This window comes from Mangifera indica, chromosome 6, assembly GCF_011075055.1.
Source record: "Mangifera indica cultivar Alphonso chromosome 6, CATAS_Mindica_2.1, whole genome shotgun sequence".
Classification (NCBI taxonomy): Eukaryota; Viridiplantae; Streptophyta; class Magnoliopsida; order Sapindales; family Anacardiaceae; genus Mangifera; species Mangifera indica.
The window spans coordinates 15,371,720-15,384,213 of record NC_058142.1 but is presented as its reverse complement, the minus strand read 5'-3'; the positions used below and the strand labels follow the sequence as shown (position 1 = coordinate 15,384,213).

Genomic DNA, 12,494 nt, shown 5'->3' with positions numbered 1-12,494 from the left:
ATTTTTCATTTATAATTGTATCATATTTGTAATCCGAAATTTACAAAATTATAAATCTGAACCTAGACTCCTGAAACTCTTCAATATAATGAAATATCATAAATCTGGATCTGAATATTATTTGTAACCTAAAGTTTACAACATTATGAATTTAGATCTGAAGTCTTGAATATCTTAAATCTAAATCTGAAATCTTTTGTAATCCGAAGTTTACAAAATCATAAATTTGGATCTGAAGTCATGAATCTCATTTGTAACTTAAAGTTCACAAAAACATAAATTTAGGTCAGAAGTCATGAATATTATTTAAATATTTATATTTATTATTATTATTATAATTGTATAATATTTATTTTTATTATAATAATTGTATTCAATTTACAATATGAAGTTTATAAAATCGTAAAACTAACCAACTATATATATATATGGGCTCGAACTCTTCAATTTCATCAAAGTCTTTATTTTACAATAATTATATTACTTTTGCAACTTGATGTTGCATAAATTGTAAAAAATATTGACTTGAAATCCAAAATATAATCATAATATATATTATAATATTTTGAATATTAATTACAAAATCAGAAGTTTTGTAAATATGAGATAATATATGAACCGAAAATTTTCAAAAATTAATCCTAATATTTCTCCTACAAAATTAGATATTTTGTAAATATGAGATAATATTTAAACATGAAGTTTCAAAGATTAACTCATATATATTCTCTACAAAACTAAAAGTTTTGTAAATATGACAATATTTGAACCTGAAGTTCCTAAATTGGATGGATAATATTAAATGAACTTTTCATATGATTCTCCACTTAGAATATATAAGTCTTGAATAACTGATTAAATAAAATGTCCTAGAAGGACAAATATAAGACTATTATTTTCTCGGCATCACATCTTTGAAGGATTGCAAGTTGAATATATGGATATAATGATAGATTCATTAAATTTATAAAGAAATTTGAAAGATAAATTTGAACATCAGATTTAATGATACTCTCAATGGCTCCGTAATTTAGCATAACTCTGCAATGTTCATGTTGAATTAATATTTTCTCATTAAAACGATCAAACTCTCCCCACAAGTATTATATCGTTCCCTAAAGTAAATGCAACTACCAAAAATAGTCATCATGGGTGTGAGATCATGGATAAATAATTTTTTATTTGAAGATAGCTATACTAGAAAATCTCAATCGTATCACCAGAAATAGACTAAGATTAAAACAAAAAATAAAACAAAGTAAACCATAAAACAATAGACATATTCATAAATATCATTTGTTATATACCTGTTGTACACACAAACATTGCGTGGATTTATATTAATTTTTTGATGGTTTAGATCCTGTCGATCTAATGAATTTTGATGTTTCAAAATTTCTTTCAAAAATAAAATATAGGTCACTTGACTAGTGATGCGAATGCCCAAGATTTTTGTAATTAAAATCTATCATATATATTTATTCTGGAGTCATGAATATTATTTTGTATTTTATTATTATGTTCTCCTTTCTTTCAATATTTTGTGTACGTTATGATTAACGTAATTTTTAAATGAAAGAAAATGGACTTAAAAATTGAAACGTTGACTTTAGAAGCGGATGAGAGAGATATGTTTGATGGATAGTGCAACAACGTACACAATTCTCAAGAAAAAAAAATTTCTTAACTTTAGCATTGATTAAAGCTAAAGTAAACACTACATTAGGATAAATAAATCTGATTGAAAGCTCCGAAAGAGCCACCATTTTGTTGACTAAATTAAGTATCAATGATGCATTATATTCAAGTAGATCCAGAAGAAATCTACCTAGTTTTAAAGATATAAGAAAAAATTGTTATCACATTAAAACCATGAATGAAAATGATGCAGAATATCTATGTATAACTAATAATGCCTCCGACAGCAGACATGTACTAGAAAAATTGTCCGCTTTATCATTAAAATTGTATTATACAATCATAAAAACAATTAAAACATGCGCAGTATCAAACCAGAAGTTCTCTAATCTAAAAGTATTTATGTTTTGGCATGACCATTTAGGTCACCCAAGATCTAAAATGATGTGTAAGATTATTAAAAATTCATATGGACATACATTAAAAAAATATAATTTTATTGTTCAGTGAAAAATTATGCACTATCTGTTTTCAAGGAAAATTAGTAATAAGATCATCTTCTTCCAAAATTGAGTTGAATCTTCATCATTCCTGCAAAGGATTCAAGAGGACATATGTAGACCCATTCATTCATCAAGTGAGTTGTTTCGTTATTTTATGGTCTTAATTGATTCATCTGCACAATGGTTTTATGTTTGTTTATTGTCAATTCGAAAGTTGCATTTGCTAAACTATTAACACAAATTATAAAATTAAAGACATATTTCATAGATTATTTGATCAATTTAATACAACTAGATAATGTTAGTAAATTTATATCCAAGACATTTGATGGTTATTGCATGTCTATGGGGATTGATGTTGAATATTCAGTCTCGCATGTCCACACATAGAATGGATTAGTTGAGTCTCTTATCAAACGACTTCAGGTAATTACATGTACTTTATTACTAAAAAGTCATTTACCTACTTCTATGTTGGCACATGTTATATTATATGTTGCAGTGTTAATTCACTTGCAACATTTTTTTATCATCAATAGTCTTCCCTACAATTGGTTCTTGGTCACCAACCCAATATATCTCATTTGAAGATATTTAGTTATGTTATATATGTCCCTATTGCATCTTCCAATACACAAAAATAAGACTCCAACGTCGTTTGAAAATTTATATTGGATATAATTCATCATCTATTATCAGGTATCTAGAACCATTAACAAGTAATCTTTTTACTGCACGATTAACATATTATCACTTTGATGAGACGACATTCCTATCTTTAGGGAAAAAGAAAATGTCTTCTGAAGTTAGACATGAACTTACTTAGTATGTACTTACCACATTTTATCTAGATTCTCTCATATCCCAAAGTGAAACTAAAGTACAGAGAATAGTGTGTTTACAAATTATTACCAACCAAATGTCTAATGCATTTATTGATACGACAAAAGTGACAAGATCACATGTTCTAACTACTAACGTATCAACAAAAATTAATGTGATTGTTGACAGTCCATTTGAGCTGTAACTAATCAATCTACTGCACGTCAAAAGCGTGGTAGGCGTATTGGATCAAAGGGCACGATTCCTCGAAAAGAAAGGTAAATAATCAAACAAATATCAATCATAACTATTCTAAAATAAATGAAAAATCTAAACACCCTAATATTTCTCCAAAAGAGGTTATAATCCTTGAAGAGATCCAAACCCTTGAAGTGGTATAAAATCCTAAAGAACAAGAAAATGTGAATACTGAAATATCGTTAAATTATGCTTATACACGAGAAATGTGGAACCGTGAAACAGTTAACATTGATGATATATTCTCATTTGCAGTAACTACTAAAATTATGAATAATGATGATTTTGAACCACGTACTGTAACTGAATGCAAACAAAGATATGATTGGCATAAATAGGAAGAAACCGTTCGAACAAAATTAGCTTCTCTAGCAAAACGTCAAATATTTGGGTCTGTAGTTCTAATACCTCAAGATGTATAACCCGTTGGATATAAATAGGTATTTATGAGAAAAATAAATGAGAAAAATGAAATTGCTAAATATAAAGCTAAGTTGGTAGCCTAAAGCTTTTCCTAAAGGCCAAATATAGACTTTGATGAAACATATACACATGTGATGGATATAATCATATTCAGATATTTAATCAGTTTAACAATCTTTGAAGGACTAGTATACGTTTAATGGATGTAGTTACTACTTATTTATATGAAAACTTGGATATTGAAATTTATATGAAACTTCCTAAAAGGTATAAATTGTCTGAAACAAAAATGGTTAATTCAAGAGGCATGCACTTAATTAAATTACAACAATAATTATACGGATTAAAATAATCCGAACAAATATGGTCAATCATCTTAGTGAATATTTGAAAAAAAAATGGCTATATAAATAACCCTATATACCCATATATCTTTATCAAAAGATCAAAATTGAGATTTGTCATTATAATAGTTTATGTTGATGACATGAATTTAATTAGGACTTCTGAAGAGCTCTAAAAAATTGCTAAATATCTGAAACAAGAATTTGAGATGAAGGATTTAGGAAAAACAAAATATTGTCTCGGCCTACAGATCGAGCACAATTCAAATAAAATACTTATCCATCAATCATCGTATATTAAAAAATTATTAAAACACTTTAATATGGATAAGACTCGTCATTTGAGTGCCCAATGGTTGTTCAGTCTCTCGATCCGAAAAAAAACTCATTTCATCCTAAAGAAGAAGATGAAAAAATACTCAGTCCTGAAGTCCTGAAGATGAAAATGTTTGGTTTTTTAGAAATTAATGTTTTTATTCCTTTTATTGAAATTATAAAACTTTCATTAACATTTGATATAAATATCAAATTATTAATACATCATTATTAGACTAAAAACTTATCATTTAAACCTTTAAAAATACCTCAATTCTAACCAACTTTAATTTTTTGTGTTATATTCAGTTTTTAAAGGGTCATTAATTTTTGAAACTATTCAAAAGTATATTAAATATTTAAAATTGAAAAAACACATGTCAAATATTTTTTGAAATTTCAAAAACCCTTGGAAAGTTACATTAACATTTATAATATTTTAAAAAATCATGTTTGCCTTCGATCATTCACCATTTTAAAATGAAAAATATAAAGAAAATAAGGAGAAAAAATTAAAATAATAAAGAAGTTAAAAAAAAAAAAGAAGAATAAAAGGAAAATGAGAATTTTATTAAAAAAAAAAAGGAATTTAGAACTTTAACTTTTAGTAGTAGAGGTATCCAAGTCAGTGTTAGACCCGAATCAAGTTGACTCGTGCTTGAAAATTAGCTCAACTCAATTCAATTCAGTTCACATTTGTTTAGTTTGAATTTGAGCCAAATTCGAGTTAGGAAGTTCGACTCATTTTAAAATTGAACCGAATTTGAGTTAAAAAAAGTTTCACTCGATTTGGCTAGCAAGCTAGAAAAATGTCTTAATTCAATTCAAATTTGGTTTATGACTCGATTTGAATTACATTAAGTAATTGTTTAATAATATCATTTTGTCAATAAGTTATAAATTTGAACCCTAAATCTAAGACACATATTCAAGTCATAAATTTAAATTATAAATTTGAACTAAATCATTTGTAATATAATTGAATTATAAATTTAAAACGAATTAAAATCGAACTATTTTCATTCGTATCGAACTCGAACCAAGGGGTGTTCAAGCTCTATTCAATTTATATCCACCGCTAATCCAAGTTCTTACTTCTTACCACAATAAACTGTTAAGTCTAGATTGATTTCAGGGCACACATTAGAATAGAAAAACACAAAAGCTAGTCAAAGTGAAATAAAGGGGAAGAGAGATTAATTTTTCAAGGTCCAACTCAACACTGATTTGAGTCTAAAATAGTTAGTTTAAGACTAAATTTGACTTAATAATGAATAGTATCATATAGAAGAAAAATTGACTAGGAAAAAAAATATTCAACTATAATTCAATCGCTAAAGAAAAAGATGAATAGTTGAAGAAGAAACCACTAAAGAAGATGAGGAAGAATTCTTGACGAGATGATCTTTATTATGATAGCACTAATAAGACATTAAACTCAGTTCAAATCAAACCAAATATTAATCTCGGCTTAATCCAACTTGATTACATCCAACTATTTGTAGAAAATATGTAAGGGTGGATATGCCCCATGCTAGCTCAAAGTGAATGTTTGGCTTGTACGATTCTATTTCAAGTTGGAGCTTTAGCTCAACTCGAGATTGACTTGGTTAGTATGTCGATGACTCATTGATAATATTGTGCACCAATTTAAATAAACTTAAACTATATATTATGATTTTAATTTGAGTTAAGATCAGGCTTAGATTGGGCTCACATTGAATCCACCCAAACAATTATACGATAAAATAAGTGTTGGTAAATCGGTCATATAATAATTACATTACCTTGAGCTAGAAAATATGCAGCCCACCAACCCAAACTTCAGAATTCGGGCCACAAAGCCCAACCCAAACCAATAACTTTAAAAGAACGACTGAACCGACGAACTTCACTGCTTGAACAAGATCTGTTTTCTCTGAGGAAGAAAACATTTTACAGATCTAAACTCGATGGCAGCACCCGATCACTTGTTCAGTCTTCGTAACCACTTCTACTTGGGCGCCTATCAGTCTGCCATTAACAACAGCGACATCCCTAATCTCCCTCATGACGACGCCGTCGAGCGCGACTGCCTCGTCTATCGCTCTTACATTGCTCTCGGCAGCTACCAGGTCACATTTTCGTTATTGTGACTTTAATTATTGTTTTTTTTTTAAGAATTTCTGTTTTAATTTGAATGTTTCTGATTTTTGATTGACTGAATTTCGTAATTTCAGCTTGTGATCAGTGAGATCGATGACTCAGCTGCTACGCCTCTCCAAGCTGTCAAGTTGCTTGCTCTGTATCTTTCAAGTCCGGAAAACAAGGTTTCGTGTTCTGGATCTAGAATTTTTTTATGAATTTATTACAAGTTTGATTTGTTCAATTGTATGCTTGACAATTTTTATTTGTGGCAATTTTTGCTTTTGATTTAGAAATTAGGAAGCATTTATTTAATGATCTGAAAACAGTTTCATAAATTATGGTACAATTTAGAGTTCTTGAATGTGATTTAGATGCTGTTATAGGGAAAGTGATGAACATTTTTTTTTTTTAATTTCTTAGAAATTTTTAGGATTCTTTGATAAATTAGTGTCTGAAATTTACTATCTGAATGCTGAATAAATGCATCTTTAAATGTTTTTCAGCTATGCAAATAAATAATTGGATTTAATGATCTGGGTAGAGGTTTTAGAAGTCAAGAACCAGTTTAGATTTATCAGCGGTAAAGAGGATATGGTCTCGTAGAAATGATAAAAGTGACTTTTTTTTTCTTGCAATAGTTTTTAGAGTTATTTGTGTAGACTTTTAACTCAAACATCTTTTCTAAAGAATTTGTGTTTGCTAGTCAAAAATAAAGTATATAGGAATTTATATGGTTGCTGTTAATTCTTGGTCTTTGTACTTGTAAAGCTATATTCTATACATTGAGTAAATTTCCTATGTTTGTGAATAATTTTGAGTTCAGTTTATTGAAAAAAATGGAGTAGAAAAAATATCGGTAGTGCACACTAGGTGTCTTAAGGACACAGATGCTTCTGAATCAAATCAAAGACTTTGTGATGGGTTTTTCAGGAATCAACAATTTCTAGTTTAAAGGAGTGGTTGGCAGATCCAGCCATTGGAAACAACTCTACTTTGCGACTGATTGCTGGGATCATATTCATGCATGAGGAAGATTATAATGAGGCTCTCAAACACACAAATGCTGGGGGGACTATGGAGCTGTGAGTCTGAGATCTTGTAACATAGTACACAATTATACTTGCAATTTTATTCTTCCTGGTGCTTTTTTAATTGTTGGGGATGTGGTAGAAGATTTTGTTATGTGTTTCTCATATTTGTTTGACAATACTGATCATTATTCGTTTCTAACTATGCAAATTGTTAGATAAAAAAAAATAATAGATAATAGTAGTAACAATGAGATCATGGAACTTTTGACATATCTCAGTAGCTTTAAATTACAAGCTTAAATTCTCTTAGGACCTGATTTCTTATGATTTTTTCATTCCATTTGTACTCTTTCTTTTTCCTTTCATTTTCTCATCAGTTTCATTTGCCTTGATTGAATCTATTAGGGTGAGTGGTCAAATTCGGTTAGTATTACACATTGTAGCTTCTTTTTTATGTTTGAAGGCCTTAGGTTGTATAACTTGTTTTCAAGCTAGTGAAACCCAGTGATAGCCTCTGCTGAATGTTAAAACATTGAAGTGATCTAATGTAATATCTTTCCAGATTTCTTCTGTTGGTATATTTACTGTATGCCTTACTCATGTATGCCCGTTAAGTTTTGTGCATTCATTTTTGTTGCGTACCTGTTGGTCGGCAACCTTCCCTGCTCAAGCTTCAGTTTATTCTAGCCCAAATAAGTGAAAGAATGAAAGTCTGTAAAATTTCCAGATTTCAATATGCAGCATTCAGTTTAAATAATAAGCTCTCAATCAATAAAATGAACTCCATCCAGCCATTAGACAATGCAGTCCATTCCCATTCATTCATTCATCAAGCATAAGTTTACACCAAATGTTTCTCAACTCAACTCAAGCAACAAAACAGAGCACTGAAACTAAAAGGAAAAATAAACTGGAACAAAATAAATGGACACTGATAATTCTGGAATTTGAGAGCCAGATCTCTCCTTCTTCATAACAACTTCAGTACATCATTTTCATAACAAAACCAGACCCTTTCTCCTTTTTCTGCTGCCCTATAAAAGCATGATTTCCCTTAACCGAATTCTGCCTCCTGCTCACTCATAAACTGCCAAGTGGTCACAGCTGAATGGCCAAGCTTATTCTGCTCCAGATCAGCTTCTGTAATTTCCAGATTGCCCTCCATCATGTCCATCCTGGAATCTTCAGCTGAGGGTTTCATCCTTTCTTCTGAATCTGGGTCTGCTTCCTCTATTCTCTTCTTGGGCCTGCGGAAATAAACTTTGGTAATTAGGCCTCTATCAATTTTCCTCAACTTACTGTGATATTAATTTGACATGTTTTATGTAGCTTCCACTATTTGCTTCTAGCCTGATGCTTCTTTATGATGTTATCTGCTTAAAGACATTATGTAAAATTCATTATGATTTTATCATTCAAATCATGATTGTGCCAGTACATGATGCGTTACTAACAATCCTCATAAGTCATAAATTTATTGTATCACTGACAGTTTTCTTCTCCTTTCTTTTTGGATTGATGCTTCTTTGTCAGTTTTCTAAGTCTACTGGTGATTTTTCTTTTGCAGACATGCATTGAATGTCCAAATATTCCTTAAGATGCACAGATCTGACTATGCAGAGAGACAACTGAGGGTTATGCAACAGACTGATGAGGATCACACACTAACTCAACTTGCAAATGCATGGTTGAATGTGGCAGTGGTGAGTACATGATCTTTAGCTTATTGTAATAACTGAATATCTCTTGATGTTTTAATAACATGTCATTCTATTTGTCAGGGTGGTTCCAAGATACAGGAAGCATACCTCATCTTCCAAGATTTCTCTGAAAATTACGCAATGACAGGGTTGATCTTGAATGGAAAGGCTGTTTGCTGCATGCACATGGGCAACTTTGACGAAGCTGAAACACTTTTGCTTGAAGCACTCAACAAGGTGAGATTTGGTAGTTTGTTGAGAAATTTTAACTCCTTGTATGAGATGCCTATTTGTGTGCTAGCTGTTTGGTCATAATTCAAAAAAAGAAAAAAAAAAAGTTTAAGGTTGTTCTATTTGCATATAGAACTAAAGTATGCGCACATGTCTATCTATGAATTTTAATAACTTGTGATCTGTATGGAAAGAAAGTGAAAAATTCTGAGTTATATTGAATACTGTTAGTTTGACATGTGGGAGCTTTAGATGCATTATGGTTTCTCTTTGTAGTTTCTTGATCTCTAACTTTCAATGTATGATGATGACACAAAATATTTCAACCGCTTAACTTTCAATGTATGATCATGGTATGATGATGCCCCAAAATATTTCAACCCCGCTCATGTCATTCTTTAGCATGGCTTTGAATAGGTTTAAACTTTGCTTGAGACGAGGTATAATTAACAAAGAGTTATTTTCTAATTGATACAGGATGCAAAAGATCCAGAAACTTTGGCCAATCTGATTGTATGCAGCCTTCATCTCGGTAAATCATCTTCACGTTACCTCAGGTAAGCTGTACCTTCATATACTCATGAATGCCATAATGCCATAATCCCATGTCAATTAATAGTTGAGGTGAAGAAGAAACGGGCTCTTAACCTGATCTTTTCCCCCCTTTCTGATTTCCCTATATTTTTCTAAATGAACAGAATACGAAGGATTGTTGAATTCCAATTTCCCTTTATGTTAATGACTGCCCTAACTCTTTCTGAATTGCAGCCAGTTGAAACTTTCACATCCGCACCACATACTTGTTAAGCGTGCATCTTCTGCAGAAGAGAACTTTGAAAGAGCCATTCAATCTGTTGCTTGAGGACCAGGCTGAGTTGTGTTGTCGGCAATCGGCCCTCTGGGCCAAGAGGTGGTTGTGCTTGCTTGACATGGTACATTTCACCTTGAAATCAGCTATTTTTGTAACCTGCAAGAATATATGATGATATGATTGATTGGAAAATTTGTGGTTTTGTTAGCATATAGAGTTGGGAAATTTGATGATAGTCTTAAGATTTGCCTCATCTGGTTGTTGGATAATCGATACATTAAATATTCAAAGCAAATGTCATTTATTTATGGTCTTTGTGGTCTGGAAAATATTTTACAATAATAGTTTATGTAATAAAATGGGTATAAACGCGGTACAATTACTTGTATGTTGTCATATGATTTGATGATTTTAAAATATAAATGAATATCGAATCATATACTGATTTATCAATATTTTCTCATACCATAATTTTAAATTAGAAATGAACATTGAATCATATGATAATTTTAAACCCACTTTTCATGAATTCACTTTTGACATTTTTTGAAAACTCCGAGGGGACAGAGACCGAAAACTCCAACGTTTCTCCGGTGATTTTTGCAGGTTTCCGACAACAAAAATGGGAAAAAAGCAATGTTAATGTCACTATCTGCACTGTAGATGGCAATTAAAAGATATTATGGTAGTTGTAATATCAAATTATTTGAATTTTTAAAAGAATTATATTTTAAAACTAGTTGTTGAAATTAAAAAAATTTAAAATTACATAAATCCCACACTGAATATCTATATTTTTATATCATACCGCATTTTACACATCTCACAATTATATAATCTGCTCTAACAAGGTGCACGGAACAAGTTAGCTCGAGTTATATGTATGAAATATTTTTTGTAAAGTTCCAATATTTTACTGGTCACTTTTAACGATCACCTTTTTTTCATTTTTAGTGAACTCTCTAAACATCGATTACTTAGGGGTGCAAGTCAAGCCAAGTAGTTTGCGAGCAGCTCAATTAATGTTGTGCTAAGCTTGAGTTTGACAAGTTCGTGAACTAACAGTTCAGTTCAATAAAATATTAATAATTTTTTAAAAACATTAATCACAAAATTATATTTTTAATTTTTTTATTTTGAATATAAAAGATAATTAATAAATAATAAGGTACATGATTTAAATATAATAATTTAAAAATTAATTAGTCAAAAGGTAATTTTTTTTAATTGAGTTCAAGCCAATCAATATTATTTGACTTGATTAAATCCTTAGTCGAATTCAAATTAAGCACTATTTGATTTTATTAAACATTTAGCTTAAACTTGAGTTGAGATCATTTATTTGAAAAACTTTTTTTTTTAAGTTAATTAAGTTGAATTCAAGTTAAATACTATTTAACTTAATTAAACCTCTAGTTCTCTTTTACTAGAAAACCTTTCTTTCTTGAGCTAGAGTGTCCATTGAGGACTAAACCGATCACTCCAGTCCAATGAAATTTAATGCATGGTGCTCCATTGCTCTCTCTGCGCCGCACGCTTCTTCCCCATCGCTATGTTGCTCAGTCAACTACTAGAAACAATTTACTTTGCCATATTTTTCCAGAATAATGCGCCACCAATTCAGCTCCAAAGTCTCCACTTTCCAGTCTGTTGATTAGTACTACTTTCACCCCATTCTTTTAGAGCCAGGTTAGATATTAATTTAATGAAGAGGAAGATTTAGTCTAACTAATACTCAGATCAGTTGATGGATTGCCGAAATAGTTAATTATTTAAAAATAATATTAAAAAAATTGTTTAATTTATTATTAAATATATAAATTAACTTATTTAATATTAAAACAAACGTAATTTGATGATATATGTATTCAAATATGATAAATAAGATTTTGGTTCAAGTTATTGATAATAAATTTTAAAAAATAAAATCAATTTTTTTATATTAATTGAGTTAAATCCGGTTTTATATATACTCTAATTGGTTTGGTTAACGGTTAACGATTCAACCAATTAAATTACCAATCTGATTTGGCTTTTAAAATAGTGCTTTCAACATAGTGCTTTCAACAACTACCAAGGTATTGGTTGCCACCTACAAGCTGGCCGGACAACAATGTTACTTTGCCGGAAAAAAGCCAACCAGTCACAATGCACCACCACGGCACCACCAGCTTTATTTAAACTCGCCTCTCTCAGATTTGTTGGGCATTACCAATTCATTATTTGAGGAGTTGCAACTGATGTTAAAAGATGCATGTGATCTTTTATTAAAAGATTCACACAAAAATGAA

At 30.2% G+C, this 12,494-nt stretch overlaps 1 protein-coding gene across 1 annotated transcript; it reads left to right on the top strand.

Annotated features, from left to right (window-relative positions):
* The first annotated feature begins 6,185 nt into the window (after positions 1-6,185).
* Positions 6,186-10,588, top strand: LOC123218022 (coatomer subunit epsilon-1-like). Its single transcript, XM_044639181.1, has 7 exons — positions 6,186-6,417; positions 6,523-6,612; positions 7,361-7,512; positions 9,029-9,164; positions 9,243-9,398; positions 9,870-9,949; positions 10,161-10,588. Exons 1-7 carry the CDS (start codon positions 6,256-6,258, stop codon positions 10,252-10,254), a joined length of 870 nt encoding a protein of 289 aa, XP_044495116.1. The 5' UTR covers positions 6,186-6,255; the 3' UTR covers positions 10,255-10,588.
* Positions 10,589-12,494: the final 1,906 nt, after the last annotated feature.

Excerpts from the sequence above, each read along its gene's own strand:
- LOC123218022 (XM_044639181.1), top strand. The coding sequence starts at position 6,256 with ATGGCAGCACCCGATCACTTGTTCAGTCTTCGTAACCACTTCTACTTG. Across the intron at positions 9,399-9,869 it reads TGCTTGAAGCACTCAACAAG|GATGCAAAAGATCCAGAAAC; the intron begins GTGAGATTTGGT and ends TAATTGATACAG. Across the intron at positions 9,950-10,160 it reads TCATCTTCACGTTACCTCAG|CCAGTTGAAACTTTCACATC; the intron begins GTAAGCTGTACC and ends TCTGAATTGCAG.